This window comes from Sinocyclocheilus rhinocerous, unplaced genomic scaffold (genome assembly GCF_001515625.1).
Source record: "Sinocyclocheilus rhinocerous isolate Xijiao unplaced genomic scaffold, SAMN03320098_v1.1 scaffold797, whole genome shotgun sequence".
NCBI lineage: Eukaryota > Metazoa > Chordata > Actinopteri > Cypriniformes > Cyprinidae > Sinocyclocheilus > Sinocyclocheilus rhinocerous.
Window position 1 is genome coordinate 789,846 of NW_015632978.1, and position 18,911 is coordinate 808,756.

An 18,911-nucleotide genomic window follows, 5' to 3' on the forward strand; every position below is an offset into this window, starting at 1 on the left:
AAAATGCTGGGTTGTTTCAACCCAACTTTGGGTCAAATATGGACTAACCCAACCGTTGAGTTAAATTTTTACATTAAATTTTTAACCCAAAAGTTGGGTTAGTCCATATTTGACCCAAAGTTGGGTTGAAACAACCCAGCATTTTTTAGAGTGTATAAAAAGATTTTTTTACATTATAAAAATTTTTTTATAATTGGATGTATATTATCACGTTTTATGTTACAAGCTAAAAAGAAAATCATACAGGATTGGAACGACATGATGCAAGTTAATGCTTTGCATTTTTGGGTGAACTACTTGTTTATCAACATTAGCAATGAATCCCATTATAACACACTTCTCACCTTCTCAGTGGACTGTGCTGTGCCAAAGAAAATAGGCACGAACGCCAGCCAGATGATGCAGGTGGTGTACATGGTGAAGCCGATGGGTTTAGCTTCGTTGAAGGTCTCAGGAACACCTCGGCTCTTGACCGCATACACGGTGCACGTGACCATCAGCACGATACTGTAGCTCAGGCAACAGATGAGCGACAAATCAGCGATGTCACACTTCAGGATGCCACGTGCCAACTCTGGATTGGGCGGCCGCTGCTCCTCGTAGTCCACAATGGTGTGTGGCGGCATCACACCAAACCAGATGAAAACACCCACAACCTGCGGAGAGAAGGGAGGAAGAAAAAGCTGATCATTAACGGCGAGACTGAGTCAGTCAGAAGAGCAGACTCATTTGTCAAGAGCTGCTGTTTGATTGATGTAGAATAAAGTGTAAAAGAAGCTGTGTTTTAGCCAGTCTACAGCAGACAAGACTTTGCACAAGATTACTGGTTAAAATAGGCCTGCTATCAGCCTGATTGCTCTTAATGATGGGTTTTAAAGTGCTTTTTGAATGACACAAAAGAAACTATAAGATCCTTTCCTCGCTTTCTAATAACGTGACCAGATTTCTGAAATGAAAAAAAGGGGATATGTCTAGTTCAGCTGAAAGGTAGCACTTAAATTTCCAAGGTTTTTCGATCTGAATTAAGACATTTTGTGTATTTTGACCATGATAAATGTAGATTGTCATGAAAAAAAAATACAATGCAACGTTGCATTACTTTTCAAAGGTTTGGGGTCAAACTTTTTTGAAAGAAAGAAATACTTTAATTCAGCAAGGATGCATTAAATTGCTCAAAAGTTTAAGTAATATATTTATAATGTTACAAAAGATTTCTATTTCAAATTAATGCTTTCTATTCATAAAAAACTGTATCATGGTTTTCACAAAAATATGAAGCAGCACAACAATTTAAAACATTGATAATTATAAGAAATGTTTCTTGAGACGTGACACTGAGGTCTGAAGTAATGATGCTGAAAATTCAGCTTTGCATCACAGGAATAAATTAAATTTTAGCATATATTCAAATAGAAAACAGTTATTTCAAATCGTAATAATATTTCACAATATTACAGTTTTTACTGTATTTTTGATCAAATAAATATAGCCTTGGACAGGATTAAGGAAAAAATAAACATTTTTAGTGTAACTGTAGGTCCTCATTTTTATTAGATGTTCAAAATGTAAAATTGTGCATTTTATGCTGGATATTGCACCATATTGCTTTAAAGGGGTCATATGATGCGATTTCAAATTTTCCTTTCTCTTTGGAGTGTTACAAGCTCTTGTTTCTTCACATAGAGTGTGTATTTTCATTTAGTAAACATGTTCCTAGGTCAACAACATATGTGTTATTTATAGATCTGATATTAAAAAACTATGTGTCTTAGAGCTATCACAAACTGTGCTCAGAAGTCTGTAATCAAATCTTATTATGAACTCATATATTTCCCATCTCATTCAGACAGACAGCTACAGACATGAAAGTACAGTCTTAATTCTCTGAATTGACTTCTGTCTAGTGAGTTATTTACTCCTTTATCTAAAACTGAAAAACGATGAAATCGAAATGACAAATTCTATTTGAAGAAATAACGTTTCTAAAACTCTAATGTCCACAATCTAGCATACAAGTTACTATTCTACATTTTAAACATCAAATAAATCAAGGACATTTCAAATGGGACGTCTGCTCACAGTAAATCTTCATATAAGTGCGCAGGATCCCCGGAAGAGAGCAGCTGTTTAGAGGCGTGGTTTAGAGAGCGTCCTTTGCACCTGTTCTCAATGGGAACATTCCGACTAGGAAGTGACTCATCCCGATTGAAGGTGCTCATCAGGTAACGCGCAAAACTTTCCCAGAAACTTCTACGGCTGGGAGGAGAAGAGAACAGCAGCCGGGCGGCCGGCGTGTTGCTGGGGACACAGATGTTGCTGTCAGAATCGCTCGGCGGAGTCCCGTTCTCCACTCAGCATCGGTGACACATCTGCCAACATGCGCTGGAGGAGGTGCCGAGAAATGTCCTGCTGTCAATCATTCTCCCGCTAACGTCCTGTTAATCTCGTCTCCCCCGCGCCTCTGCCGGTGAGTCATGCGCATAATTCTGGGGCTAAGCTCCAACTACAAAAGCCTCTCAAAAATTATTTTGTAAAAGTTCAAATCAGCAGTTTTGAATCGCCGGAGAGGTGTTTATCAGCAGACACGATGTGTATCAACAGCGGTGGGGCTTTCTTGTCACCTGTAAATCATTTTTGAATCTGTTGCTTTTGCACATTAGCGTGTTTGGCACGTTTGCTGGCACAAGCAGAATGAAGCCCAGGCACTCAAAATGATGAGGTCTGCAGGCAGCTTATCAGCTTCGGCAGAGTGTACAAACACAGGAGAATCTGTGCTTTTGAAAAAGCTATTGACAAAACCTCAAAATTCATCCATAGGGTCGTGTTGAGAACGGTAAAACAGCACAGGGGCTTTAGTTTCCAAAACCAGTGGCTCTGTGGCACTCATGAACCTGTGTTTGGCTGGAGGGAGACAGACATGTACATTTCATGTAAGATCGAGATTTTCTAAGATGCCTGTGAATTCTGTGCGATGTGCAGCAGAATTTTCTTTATTAATTCAGTTAATTAATGTTTTATTTAATAATTCAATTGTTTGGCCTTGCATTCCTCATCGAAGCTGCCACGGCAGGTTTTAATAGATGTATGAAGCTAAACATTAAAGGTGATGTGTGTCATACTTTTGCTATGCAAACTTAATATGCAGAGGAAAATAATACTTTAATTCAGCAAGGATGCAGTAAATTAATCAAAAGAGACAGTAAAGTCATTTATAAAGTTACCAAAGATTCCTATTTTAAATAAATCCTGTTCTTTTGAGCTTTTAATTCATTAAAGAATGTTGAAAAAATGTAGAATGTTTTGACAAAAATATGAATCAGCACAATTGATTCTAATAGGAAATGTTTCTTGAGCAGCAAATCAGCATATTAGAATGATTTCTGAAGGATCATGTGATACTGAAGACTGGAGTAATGATGCTGAAAATCCAGCTTTGCATCACAGGAATGAATTACATTTTAAAATATATTCAAATAGAAAACAGTTCTTTTAAATTGTAATAATATTTCACAATATTACAGTTTTTACTGTATTTTTGATCAAATAAATGCAGCCTTGGCGAGCAGAAGAGACTTCTTTCGAAAGCATTAAAAAATGCACCAACCCCAAACTTTTGAACTATAATGTAAATACTTTTAAATAAATAAAAAAATCATTATTTTTTCCAACCAGCCCAACAGAGTAACCAATTCCATGAGATTTGGGATTTATAGGATATGGGTTGCACCCTGCAGGAAGCAATAAAGCAATTATCACCAATTGGCTTCAAGCTTTAACACACGCTCACCTGTACTGAGATCAGTATGAAGGTAATCATAAGTTGCGATGTGGGGCTGATGAATTTTGGCGGCGTGACGGACTTCTTGCCCTGCTCGAAGATGCGGTAAATCCGGTTGGTCTTTGTAAGCATGGCCGAGTACGTAATGCACATGCCCAGCCCCAGCAGCAGCCTGCGGAAAGCGCACACCACCGTCCCCGGCTCAGCGATCATCAGGAAGGTGATGAAGTAGATGAGGAAGATTCCCGTCAGGAGCACGTAGCTGAGCTCACGGCCCGCGGCCCTCACGATGGGGGTGTCGTTGAAGCGGATGAAGGTGATGATGACGGACAGGGTGGCCAGGATGCCAAGAATGGCCAGGAACAGAGGGATCACGGCCCAGGGTGAATGCCACTCCAGCTTGATGATGGGAGTTGGGCGGCAGGCCGTGCGGTTGAGAGTCGGCCGCATGTCGAAAGGGCACATCTCGCAGTTGAACTCGTCAACTTGGAACTGATAGCCGTCGCAGAGCTCACAGTGCCAGCAGCACGGGACACCCTTCACCATCTTCTTCCTCTCGCCCAAGCGGCACGGAAAACTGCAAACCGAGTCCGGAATCTGACGGGATCCACCGGTCCACTGCATCTCTTCCACCTGACGAAATACAGAGAATATTTTCAAACAATTAAACTAGAAAACAGAAAAAAAGCCAATTGTTGAACCAAACAGGTCATACTTGTAAGTTCAAGATATGTTTTGAAACATACAGTACACCAAAAAGTTTGGGCTCTGTAAGAAAATACGTCTCTTCTGCTCACCAAGGCTGCATTTATTGGATTAAAAATACAGTAAAAACAGTAACATTGTGAAATATTATTACAATTTAAAATAACTGTTTTCTATTTGAATATGTTTTAAAATATAATTTATTTCTGTGATGGTAAAGCTGAATTTTCAGCATCATTCCTCCAGTCTTCAGAGTCACATGATCCTTCAGAAATCATTCTAATATGCTGATTTGCTGCTCAAGAAACATTTCTTATTATTATCAATGTTGAATTCAGTTGTACTGCTTAATATTCTTTTGGAAACTGATCTTTTTTTTCAGGATTCCTTGATAAATAGATAATTCAAATAACCAGCCTTTATGTGAAATTTATGAATTTATGTGAAAATTATTACAATTTGAATATATACAAGTTTTCTATTTGAATATATTTTAAAATGTAATTTATGTGATGCAAAGCTGAATTTTTAGCATCATTACTTCAGTCTTCAGTGTCACATCTCAAGAAACATTTCTTATAATTATCAATGTTTTAAATTGTGCTGCTTCATATTTATGACAATTATTTTGTAACTTTATAAATGTCTTTACTGTCACTTTTAATTAATTTAATGCATCCTTGCTAAATAAAAGTATTAATTTCTTTAACAAAAAATCGTACTGCCCCCAAACTTTTTAACAGTAGTGCATTTAAACAAATAACCAAATTAATAGCTCTAGCTAGGCTAAACAAGACAAACATCTTATTACTTATAATTGCTTACATTTGTTTAGTGTCCTTGAAACAGTGTTATAATTGTTAAAAAAAAACATTTTTAATATAATAAAACTTTACCAAAACATTAAATAAAAATTTAAATTAAAGCCATTAAAAAAATAAACATTTTTTAAAATGTTAAAACTTTACAGACTATGGAAAAGTGGGGGGAAAATTTGTCTTTTATGAGTCTTTATGAGTCTACATATTATTGGATCCTTCAGATGTGAATATAATTAATGTACAATTGAAGTCAATTTACATTGAGTCGCAGGTTATTGGTCCACTGGCCGATGACTCTGTATCCTGGATTGGTGGTGTTGGTCATCTGGTACTGAAAGATGTCATAGCGTCCAGGAGCATCACCGTTTTCATTAAACAGAACAGCAGTGCCGGCGCTACCTATAAATCACAGAGGAAACAGGATTCATATAGTGCTATCATACAAGAAACATCATTAATGTCATTATTTTCCAAAAACAAATTTGAAAAAAAAATAAAAAACTCAGTTTGACCTGTTTTATTTTAGATGCATATATCTGCTAAGTTACTTACCAAAAACCACAAAACAATTCTGATTTCTTGTCTTTGAAGAAATACATACAGATGTGATACTAAATTATAGCTGAGAACATCAGCTCTTCAGATGAGTGCAATCACAGCCAGATATATCATAAAGAGACATCAGGTTCCAGCTACACTGATCACCTCCTCTTCCTGTCACTCCTTCTTCTCCACTGAGACTCTGAACATCTTCACTTTGCTCTGCACCCATCTGTCATATAAGCGCTCCATTCATGCATACTTTATCCTGCTGCATGTCATTACAGGCAGTGATATCTGTTTTTTGTCCATGATTAGATTTGAATGGGAAACGAATGCACTACAGACAAACATTCGGCTGTGATTGGAAGTGCTTTGAATATGTGTATTTAGTTCAGTCATTAGATCCCTTCCTCCAACTCAGCAAGAGCACATCATTGAACCACTTATAACCTGCTTCTGTTAGCCCTGGATGGATAAGGATTTGTGTTCTCCTTGTTTGTTCTTTGCTGTATAGGAGGAATTCTGGGGTGGAAAAAGGACTTATTTTCCCTGCGATTTTCTTCTTCGCAAAAATGCATATTGCTTGTTCAGCCAACTCCATCCAGGCGAGCTTTCACCAAATGTTTGCAAGATGACAGTCACTCGTGAGGAAGCGATTTAATGGGAATTCCTTCATGGACAGCTTTACAACTCCAGAGCAAAGTTAGATTGACAGAACTTTGCCATTTTCTGGAGATGTTTTTCTGATTTCAAACTACACCGAACTATGAGGCCACAACGGTACTGTGAAGAACTAACTGTATATAAACACAGCATGAAAAGACATTTGCAACACATTTAATGTCACTATTGTTCAACATCAAATTGAATAGTCTGCAAATAATTTTGTAGGACTTGATTTTATCAGTCAGGATTTGATTGGACTGTGAAAAATAGCTATGATATTAGTGGTTAATAGAAAAGACATTTTAGAGGTGGAGAAATTAATTTATAAAAAAGTATTTTTTTTCTTTAGAATAATATGCACTTGTGAATTGTCGACAAAACGATTATTATTTAAATAAACAGTTTCCATAATATATAATATTTAATGTATAATATTTAATAATATTTTAATAAAAATATTTGTATTCAGCATTAAATGATGCATTCAACTGATTAGAAGTGAGAGTAAATACATTCATAATGTTACAAAAGATTTCTATTTCAAATAAATGCCGTTCTTTTAAATTAAATGTAAATCAAATGTAAGAACATAACATTTGAAATATATGTTTATATTAAAATATATAAAGCATTTCAACTGTTCTCCACATTGATAATAAAAATAAATAAAAAAGGACCATGTAACACTAATTTAAAATAACATTTTACATTTTCATATTAAAATACAAAACAGTTATTGTAAACTGTAATAATGTTTCATAATAATGACATTTTCAGTGATTCTCAGCAAAAAAACTACTGTACACTTTAATTAAATATAAAAGAGCTCACCATTTCCATATTTACATTAACATTTATTCTTTTAGCAGACACTTTTATCCAAAATACTTACCAATAAGGCATACAAAAAACCAATTCATCCTAACTTTCTCCATAATAACTAAAGTCATACGGGTTTGGAACGACAAGATAACAGAATTTTAATTTGTTGATTAAAATTCAAATATCCAAGGGCAGACACACTTGTGCTCAATCCAAATGAGCCTGTGAGGCAAAACTCTTTATGGGGTTTAGTTTGGACCTTTCAGCATCTTTTGGCATCTAGCCTAATGGCATTTCTGATGCCAGTCAGGTCTCATCTTCAGTGATTCTGATTTAGCGTGATGTCGACTCACCATTGAAGTTGACGGAGTGGATGTAGCTAAGCAGCAAGCGCCCCTCCACTGGCTCCATCTTATCACAAACGCCCGTGGCTCCCGGGCACAAATCCTGGTGCATGTTGTGCAAAGCATGAGCCATAGCGTAAACCGCATCAATTACAAACTGAACCTTGCCCTCTTGCTCATAATGAGAATCACGACTGATCCGTTCTTCTCCTGAGAGAGAGAGAAAGGGTAACATGAACAAAGTGAGACAGCAAAGTGATGAATGAAAAGAGTTAGAGAAGGTGAAAGATAAGTAGGACAGAGGACATTGAAGAGCTTTTAAGGTCAGCTGTCATTACTCCAAACATCAATTAACTTGCAAACGGCTATCGGGAGCTCTCACCTGTGCATTTCTTCTTTTCTGGGTCGATTTTGATGCCTGGACGTGTCAGTTTGCACCTGAAGTCGTCCTCCCAGAATTCAGCAAACCAGATATTCCTGCGGTTGTTCTCCAGGGATCGAGTGGTGAAGTACTGGTCAAATCCTGATTAAAAAGCAGAAAACTGGAGATGGTCCTCACTGCAGAACACAAGATCCAGGGGGCGTGGTTCCAACTCCTCCCACCTTACATATCCCTAAACCTACCCGTCTCCACCCCCTGATCCCTAAACCCACCCATCTCCACCCCTAAACCTACCAATCTCCACCCCCTAGATGTGGATCCAACCACGCCCCCTGGATCTTGTGTTCTGCAGTGAGGGGCTACTGGAAAATGACCAATTTTATCCTTATAGTGGAATCGATTGTAAAAAAAACCAGCATGAAATAGAAGTTGCAACCAACTTTACTACCATTTCTGAGTAAAACAGCAATCGAGCATGAAAGAAATGTAGGATGGGACTTCATTTTATTTGTCAATTATTGATTGGATTGTTTTTTGGTTCCCTTTCAGTGAACAGTTCTTAAAAGAACTTTTTTTTTTCTTACTGTGAAGAACATTTTAATAATATAACATTTTAATATAAATATATATAATAATAATACATAATAACTTTTTTTCACTATAAAGAACTTTTTGAGCAAGTTCTATTGATTTTAAAAGTTCTTCGTGGAACAATCAATGCCAATAAAGAACCTTTATTTTGAAGTCCTAATTTTCTTATAAAAAAATTTTAAATACACAAAGGAATCGATCACAATACAATCACTGACATGCATTTATTTCATGCCGACTTAAAAGATGCATATGCATATATCAAACCTTCAATAGATGCTCTTTTGGGCAGAATGGTGACTGCACCCTCAGCCACTTCCTCCTGGTCCAGGATCGGAGAGCTCTTGGCACCCCAGCTGTCCGATCCCACAAACTTGAATTGACCGGTCAAATTGGACTTGCTTGCAGCCTCCAGGACCTGCCTGGACAAGAAACAGCACAGCTAAACTATTACACTGACGCAAAGTCATTCAAACTAATATTACAGGGCACACACTGTATCTCTTGCTATTATGCAGCATTTTAGTATTTTGAACAGTAATTTGATCTGTTCAGTAATTGGCATTCATGTCCTTACGATCATGTACTGTAGCACTTTAGATCAATTTATAACAAAGAGAGAAAGAAAGCAAGAACGCGTGTCAAACAAACCACTGACAACACCTGTAATTTAGTTTTGTGTCTAAAAAAGCATCTCAGACATTAGATTAGCAGCATATTTGGCTTTAATAAACATCTGTAACTGTTACAAATGGAGAATGTTAACAGTTTTCAAACCAAAATAAAATAAATGGAGTTCACTTGAACACTGTTACAAAAAAACAAAAACAAAATCTAAGTAAAAAGTGGGAAATGTAAACGATGTTAACAACCCATTGCACTTCTGTTATGTATATGAAATCATAGAGTCATTTGTTTCAGTAGGGTTTTGTCAATATAGACTTTTTAAGCAAGTCTATAACTTATGTGTTTACATATCACAAAATTACAAATAATTAATGAAATAATCAATTTGAATTAATTGCTTTTAATAAATTTGTAATATTCTCCCATTTATTTCGATTTATTTTTACATGACACATGCATAACTGGAGCAAGACAAATTCTGAATATTTTCGCCAGTGAGATGGGTGCATTCCTCTTAAATATCGGTCAATGACCAACTCTTAAATTATTACATTTGCCCACAAATGTAATTTGTTCATAAATGTAAAAGAAACTTTGGGAGGGACCAAGCTGTGGAAGTCCTTATATTATACAAAGCACAACTGCATGCATACGCGAATGTTAATAAAACACATACTTGTATAAAAGTCTTTAAATAAAAGTACCTTCATGAAATTCAAATATCAAATTGTTATTTAGAGTGGCATTTAACCGAGTTATTATGGATTAAGCCATTCAGTTATGCATTTGTTTTCAGCACTGAAGACGTGGTTGACAATTCATGCAGTGTGAGCGACAGCTCGTGTTCACATGAGTGTTTTAATGAGGGGGAAACTTCATCTGCACAGACATTCTCCACCACATAAGCCTGTCAAAAAGCATCAGCAACGAGCCATATGGATTAGAGACAGTGACACCCAAACACAAAGTGGCAAACCGTCACTCATGAGCGTCAATGGCGATAGCAAAGTATTGTCTGAGTTTGTTTGGTACTTCTGAATTCGCAAAGTCAAACATGGAAAAAAAGCAAAAGGACATCATGCAATGAGAAATGCAGTGTCCTGAAATTTGTATCTGCTCTTATGATGTATGAAAAGGTCATCTAAGCTCAAGAGATAAATTGATAAAAAACAGCATATTTTGGATTTGACAGCATAGCAACTTCTAAGTTAACATTTCCCAGGCAATTTTCATTTTTGGGTGAACTATTCCTTTAACGAAGAACCTATGTTTCAAAATATGGTTCTTTGAAAATAAAAAAAGTTCTTTGTTTCAAAAATAGGTTCTAAAATGCACTTGCAATGTGTTTGCTAATCATACATGTCTGTGATCATGTAATTGCATAGAGTATGTTTCTGGCCTAACACTGCGGCCATTGTTCCCTCTTCAGGTTTGCTGGTCTGGAGCCAACTCCATTTACATGCAGGAGCATGTGTGATGCATTGCATATCAAAAGCGAAGTATCCCATATTGTCTTATCACTACATCAAAGGACGTTTGCTCTAATTGCACATACTTTGCATTTAGTATTTGGTTTTTACAAATCTCCCCTAAATGTCACAAATACTAAAAGTTAGTTCAATCATATCAAATAATCCACATGTGCCCTTGTTACCAGTCAACCATTATCAAATCTGTGACAACATTAGTCTGCTGCACCGCGACAGATGGAACGAACAGTTTGTTCCAGAGAGAACCATTAAAAAAAACTATGAAAAAGAGCCACTGTTACACTCCCATTATGCATCTGTTATAGACAAAATCTTCAGATTCTAAATATAAAAATGCAACGTTGCTTGTAAACACTCATAAGTGAATATTTTGGGTTAAACACAACATAAAATAAGTGAACATGAAATCAAAATTGACACTCTCTGCCTAAACACTTCGTTACTTTAACACTCTTTAGGGTAAGCAAATCACGCATGCTATTTCAGGGGGAAAAACATGTTTGTCTTCTTAAACTTTTATCAAAATCTGCCTCTGAAACAACTTTTTTCAGCTGACATCATCGGTTTCTCTCATTTGTTAACGCCTTTCCTCCAACTTCTTGTCAAACAGTTTGTTAACGTCGCTTCAAGTTGACATTCCTCAGTTGTATAAAAAATACAAAATAAATGCATGTGCAATCATGCAATTACAGTTCAATTATAGCAGACAAACTCTGTTAGCTGAATGTAACAGTGAAAGCAAAGCACTTGAATTCACATGAATTCTTTAGGAAGTACACGTTTTCAAAATCTTCCTTCTGAGAGGGATGCATGTGCGTTTGTAATCCGTTTTGGCTAATTTGATGATGATTTCAGATACCAGTAAAAGTGTAATAATCTTAGCTTATTTTTACATCCAATGTAAAAAGTGCAAAAATAAAAGCAGATTCTCTTGTATCTGTCAGCATTACACTGTCAACATGCTTTAAATAATTACACTTAAATTACACTTAAAATACTAGATTTTTTTAAATAAAATAAAATAAAACTACTTTCTTAACATGCATTCATGGTCTAAAAGAAAAAATAAAATAAAATACTTTCTTAACACTCCTTTACGCCTCCATATGTTTACACAAGGAGTTTAAATGCACATATTTGTCAATCAACAGCATGCAGCAGATGCAGCTGATAGAATTAAAGCTGTTTTTAACCCAGAATGTTATAAGGCCTTTAAGGCCTTGCTGATCAAACATACATTAAGCATATCCTTCACTTACTTGATGTCGTCCTCATGGGCGAAGATGATGACTCCTCGAGCATTGGGGGTCTCCATTAGTCTCTTAATGATCTTGTCAAACTCTCCTAGTTTGGGCTCTCGTGGGATCTTCAAGGACTGATCGATGCACAGACCTCCTTTGTCACAGAGAGAGAGAGAGATGGACACCAATGCTGAAATTTTTCTCTCCTAAAATGTGACTCACTTTCTATTTATATTAATGACCGCCATGAATTTCTGGCAGCAGATGGGTACAAATGCATGCAGCTGTCTCTGTCATGCTCCTCTTTGGAACTTTTTGAAATATAGCATATTAATGGAAAGCCCAATCTGGATCATTCTATATAAGCTTCAGTGTGTTTTACATCCATAGACTATCAGCGAACAGAATGCAAAGCCTGATGACTGTACGGATACTATACCTGCCTCTCGAGAGATCTGAACGAAGGCGTCTACTCCACTTTCACCATAGTTCCCCTCCGACGCTAATGTGGACACATAGTTCCAGCCCAGCGCCTTCACGATGTCCACCATAGCTTGGGCCTGGTAGGAGTCTGGAGGTACCACTCGAGAGAAGAAGTCGTAGCGGTTATTGTCGCTCAGCTCTGGTGCTGTGGAGGCGTAGCTGATCTGAGGGATCTGGAAGAAAAAGAAGAGATACACATGCATTTTTATAGCCAGTTAGTCTGTTTGGCAACAGTCTTGCTAACAACCCAGGAAAACTGTTTAAGTGCATGCATGCATAAATAAATGCATAAATGAATGAATAAATAAATAATTTGATTTATTGGTTTCCAGTAGAAATATTAAATATAAAAATCCTCAAAACTAAATTAATTCATATGAGAAGATTATAAAAAATTTCATTTATATCTTATTAAACTTTAAGCATATTCTATTTTTAGGTCAAATCTATTTTCAAAAATTAAAATAAAATAGAATAAGATTTATTTCTATTTTAGAAATGTAAAAAAATATGAATTCAAAAATTTGGTCTCTTTTCCTCATTAAGGCTTCATGTATTTGATAAAAAATATAGTAAAAACAGTAATATTGTGAAATATTATTACAATTTAAAATAACTGTTTTCTATTTGAATATATTTTAAAATATAATTTATTCTTGTGATGCAAAGCTGTATTTTCAGCATCATTACTCCAGTCTTCAGTGTCACATGATCCTTTGGAATTCATTATAATATGAAGATTTGCTGCTCAAAAAAAAAATATATATATCTTGTTATTATAAATATTAAAAACATTTGTGCTGCTTAATATTTTTGTGGAAATCATGATAAAATGTCAGGATTCTTTGTTAAATTTTAAAATAAAGCATTTATTTGAAATACAGATCTTTTGTAACATTATAAATGTCACTTTTGATCAGTTTAATGCAATCTAATAAATAATCTAATAAAAGTATTAATTTCTTTAAAAATAATAAAAAAACATACTGATGCCGAATGGTAGTACGTATTTGCTGAAAATACATTTTTGATTTATTTAATTAAATACATTTAATTTATCTTGTTTTAAAGATGCTTAGATATTTTGCCTGGAAAACAAGATCCGACAAGATTTAGACAATTTTTAGTGTCTGAAATTTCCAGCTTACATTTGAAAAACATATCAAATCATCAATAAAATGTTACAAAAAATTTTTCATAATGTTTCTCCGTCGGCTCAAAAGAGTGTTAGCATGCTACTTTATACATTCATAGACCACTTAAGCTTTGACAACAAAATGCGGTAGTGAATTATGTGCGCTATTACATCATTTGTCTGGAGCAAATACAGATGGCTGCCGTTGGTTTCATCATGATTTGTCTCTAGGCCTCAAATACGGTTCACCCAGTGACTGATAAACCTAGATCGACTTTTTATAGCAGGAGAAGTGGAGCAGCGATCATGTCTCGTCAGCTAATGTGCAGAAGGAAAGCGAGGTCTCAGCATGTGGGTGAGCAGTAGGGGCGTCCTTACAACAGGTCGATGGAAAAACGAACGAACCATTTGACAGATTATCCGTGAGGATAAGAGAGGTTTTAGTCAAATTAAGTTAAGCACAGGAGGAGAGATACAAAGAGCAGGAGGGGGGAGGCAAAGAATTCATTTAACGCTGTACGCTGATTATGTGTGGTGGCCCCCACCAATGAGACTTTAACCCAGCGTTTCACAATCCTGCACATTTCAGTATCTAAAAAATCTGACACACCCAATTCAGGTCATGGAGCACTCCACTAATTAACTGATGAAATGAATCAGGTGTGTTAGATAACAGACCTTTATATAATTACTGTGACGGTACCATGGTATAGGACCAGGTATTGACACAGATTTCACGTTTGGATTTGATTCAATATTGATTCATTTGGAAATATTGCTGGTTCATGCCAATTTTTCTTAAGGAAAAAATATTGTGAAATATTATAATTTGAATGAACTGTTTTCTATTTTCATATATTTAAAAGACTAATTTATTCCTGTGATGACAATGCTGAATTTTCAGCAGCCATTAATCCAATCTTCAGTGGTCAGATCCTTCAGAACTGTAAAAAAATAAATAAATAAAATGTAAAAAGAATAGAAAGTTCAAAAGAACAGTGTTTATTTGAAATAATGCTGTTTTGTTGCATTATAAATGTCTTCGGTTTCACTTTTGGTTAATTTAATGCATCAGCGCTCCAATTTGTTGTTGAAATATGATCAAATAAATGGTAGCTGTCATAAAAACTTTTTATGACTTATTTGGTCATGTTCCTGTCCTCGTTCAGTTTAACTAGTTTGATTATGATCCTATGCACCTGTGTTTCCCCAATCATCCCCTGTATTTAAGTCTATGCCTTTGCGTTCTGGTTTTGTCTGGTATTGAATGTTCATCTCTCCCCGCTACGTGTTTGTTCCTGGCTCCTTGATGTTTATTAAAGTCTGTTCGTTTTGAAGTTTACTCCACGTCTCCTCGTTCCTCGCTCCGTGCTCCTCACAGTAGCATTTGTGACAGAATACCAAACTGCAAATAGTTACCTCCGTGTGTTCCCTCAGGTTTTGCTTCCGTTTTTTGTTTCCATTGTGTCTATGGATCCCCTCACCCGCCCTGAATATCTCCTCCTCCTGCTGGAGCAGGGGAAAAAATTGCTCGAGGGCCACACCAGACTGTTCCTGGTCCTCGCCAACTTCTCCAGTTACCCGGATGACGCGCTCTGTGCGTTCTATGACGGCAGTTTAAACCCGGCATACAGAGCGCCGTCGTCCTAAGAAGGCCCTCGAGCAAATTTCGCCTCATTTGTGGAGTGGACACGGATCCCTGTTCACCGTCTGTCCCGAGGGGGATCTCGCCAGTGCCACCCCGGACCCAGTGACCAGCCCACCATCTCCTCCCAGCGCGGAGCGCATGTCCGAGCCCACCGCTGACGGAGAGCCCGAGCTCGCCGCGGCCAACCAGCCGTTGCCGCATGGAGCGACAGAGCAACAGATCGCCGCGGAGTCGGAGCTGCTAGTGACATCAGTCAAGGTGCGAGAGCCGGCAACAGAGCCCTCCACGAGGGAGAATGCCGCGGTCAGAGAGAGCGTGGAGTGGAGCTCCGCCCACTGCACCACGGCTGAGGTTGAGCTGATTATACATCTGGGACTGCTGGACTTCGAGGAGGGCCTTATAGACTGGGAAACAGAGCTGGAGTGGGCTCCCGTTTCCCAGTCCAGTAAAGAGAGGGCTCCAGTCCCCGAGTTTAGCCCAGAGAGGTCTCCAGTCCCCCAGTTTAGCCCAGAGAGGGTTCCAGTCCCCGAGTTTTGCCCAGAGAGGGCTCCAGTCCCCGAGTTTAGCCCAGAGAGGGCTCCAGTTCCTGAGTTTAGCACAGAGAAAGTTCCTGTTCCTATGTCTAGCCCAGAGAAAGTTCCTGTTCCCATGTCCAGCCCAGAGAAGGCTCCTTTTCCCACGTCCAGCCCTGAGAGGGCTCCTGGTCCCAAGTTAAGCCCCCCGCTACGTGTGTGTTCCTGGCTCCTTGATGTTTATTAAAGTCTGTTCGTTTTGAAGTTTACTCCACGTCTCCTCGTTCCTCGCTCCGTGCTCCTCACAGTAGCGTTTGTGACAGATCTATAAATAAATAAATAAATAATGAATATAGTACAAATATTTAGCAAAATGCTCCTCTTTATAGTTTGTTTGAGTCTTAAAAAGACATTCATTGTTTACCAACTCAAAAATGAAAATAATTACAGCTTATTTAATTAAAATATTTTTTATAAAAATATATACTTTTTTAACTTCAATTATCATATACTTTGTCATAATCATATACTTTGATTTGCACTTTTATATACTTTTATAATGTATACTGTATAGACTTTTATAGTGAGCAAATCCATAGCCATACAATAATTTATATTTATATTTATATACAAATAACTACCTAATCTTCAGAATTTCCTTACACAAAGCCAAAGGTGTAGGTTTGATTTTGGCATTAGTGGGGACATGACGGCAGACAATAGACATTTAATTGTTTGATCAAAATTATTGCTAAGGACAATTTAGTAGTTGCTGGATATTGGTAGGGACATGTCATAACGTTCGTACTAAATTCTACACCCTTGAAAAGTATAACAAGAGATGTCAGACTTTGGAAACTAGTTCTCTCCTTAAATATGAAGAGGGAAAGCAACAGATGAGTTAATCCCAACAAATGAGTTAATCCCAATTTCACAAAAAGCTTATAGACATTATTATAAGTCAGACTTTGAAGTGAGTTGATATTTTTGTCACTCTTCTGACGAAAATGTCATTCACTCGTTTTGGCAATGTATCCACGCAGAGAAATTTTGGTCCAATTTTTTTAAAGATCATCTGATCTCATTTTGTCTCGATCTGAATCAAATGAATCATGATCCCCGCTCCGAAGTTCCGATTTAAATCAAATGATACCTGATCTACGTTCCGAAATTCCGATCTGAATCAAAAGATTCACGAACCCGCTCCGAAGTTCAGATTTAAATCAAATGATTCGCGATCTGCGCTCTTAAATTCCGATTTGAATAAAAAGATTCACAAACCCGCTCCGAAGTTCCAATTTAAATCAAATGTTAGTCACAGCTTTTGCAATAGAGAACACGGTAATGGTTTCCACTGATTACGAAATATTTTTGTTTGCTGGGGTGGTAATATTCTATATTAACAGGGAAGGGGGGCCCAAAAATTTATTTTGCCAATATCACGATAAGAGGTAAATAAGGCTCTGTCTAGCGTAATATCACATATGGCCAATATTACAACAACAACGGTTACATACACATATATTTAATTGTTTGATCAATATTATTGCTTGGGACAATTTAATAGTTGATGGATATTGGTAGGGACTTCTCCCTAGCGTCCCTACTAAATTCTACGCCAAAGCTATTGTACGACATTCATCATACCTGGAATATAGTACATGAGGGGAATTAACACAGGTTTGGAAAGATATGAGGATATGAGTAAATAATGACATACAGTAGCAGAAAAACGCCAAAAAAAGTCAGATTCTGTCCTAACAGAACTGATTCTCAGAATTAATAGTGTAAATTGTGGTAAATTTCACTGCACCCCAGTTTTAGGAGGGATGATTCTCCAGCTGGACAGGACGCTGGCTCAGACAGAGCTATTTAATATTCTGCACTAGTTCATCATGACTCCGTAACAGGACTGTTCAGCGCCTCTCGGTACGATCCAAATCCAACCTTTTAATCACAGTAATGGCTCCTCTGTCTGCCCCTGATCTGTGTCCACGCACCTCACTAAAGCCCTAATTTCTGTTACGTGCATCAAGTATATGTGTATGTTTGCATTTATACGTGAATGCTTATGTTTGTGAGCATGTACAACTGTGGGCTGTATGCAAAAAAAAAAGATATGTTCTGTTCCTAATTCCTGTTTGAAATATGTCAAAAACACACTCATAAAGCAATATCATGTTTAATATCCATTTTTCCCTAGGTAATAATTCAAATTAAATGGAAATCAAAGACTTCTGATTAGGTGTTCTGCTTCTTAGATGTTTCTGTTGAGAAAACAAAGAAACATAATCAGAAAATTATTCAGAAGATATCTCAAATCTTGCTTGGAATGGCCAAAGCAACCAAATCTGCTTTTGCAAAGTCAGAGATAGCAATATGAACTAATTTCCCATTAAATTCTTCCAAGACCAAATGATCTGAGCTGCACTCCACATTCAGTTTATACTGTAGCACTGTACTCTCACTGTAATCAACAGTTGAATGAAAAACATCTGAAACCTTACATTTATTCATTTAGCAGATGCTTTTATCCAAAGTGACATGCAAATGAGGAACATCACAAGCTATGTTTTCATAAGAGCAAACAATATTCATAGTACAGAATGCCAAGTTTAAAGTATTAACTAGACTAGTTAAATTACAAGCTATAGAAGAAACACAGTGGGTACTTCAATGAAACATAACTAAGAACACTAGTAAGTTTCCAGAGCTATGAAAGTGCTACCTCTGAGCAATAAAACTGTCCTCGGGAAGTTGATCTCTTGTCTGTCTTTTCTATAACAACAAATCAATCCATCATGCTGTCGCCACTGGTCTCCCTCAAATGACCCGAATACAGTTCACGTAAAGTTTGAGTTGACTCTTACGTGCCCCTTGCTGAAAGTGCATTTATGAATCATTGGTTATAGCCTAGAGTTGCAATTTTCTTGATTAATTAGACACAGCAGTTAATTAGAAGCTTTGAGCCAAGACTTCTGCTTCCCAGACAAACATTTGCTTATCTCGAGTTGTGCTGCAGTAAAGCGCTTCATTGTAGTACTACTGTGATTATCTCTTCAGCGTGCAGCGCGAGCAGGACAAACAACAATGCAGAATATTAATAACTATGACTGGTAGAGT

The 18,911-nt window shown here is 37.0% G+C and overlaps 1 protein-coding gene across 1 annotated transcript in view; it reads right to left on the bottom strand.

Annotated features, from left to right (window-relative positions):
* Positions 1-18,911, bottom strand: part of grm6a (glutamate receptor, metabotropic 6a) — a 55,967-nt gene that overhangs the window by 13,600 nt on the left and 23,456 nt on the right. The window contains exons 3-10 of the mRNA XM_016556216.1: positions 12,450-12,666; positions 12,029-12,164; positions 8,920-9,074; positions 8,062-8,202; positions 7,689-7,889; positions 5,564-5,703; positions 3,788-4,411; positions 345-656 (exon numbers count right to left, since the gene is read on the bottom strand). Coding sequence (XP_016411702.1) covers positions 345-656; positions 3,788-4,411; positions 5,564-5,703; positions 7,689-7,889; positions 8,062-8,202; positions 8,920-9,074; positions 12,029-12,164; positions 12,450-12,666 — 1,926 coding nt within the window. The remainder of the gene's footprint in view (positions 1-344; positions 657-3,787; positions 4,412-5,563; positions 5,704-7,688; positions 7,890-8,061; positions 8,203-8,919; positions 9,075-12,028; positions 12,165-12,449; positions 12,667-18,911) is intronic.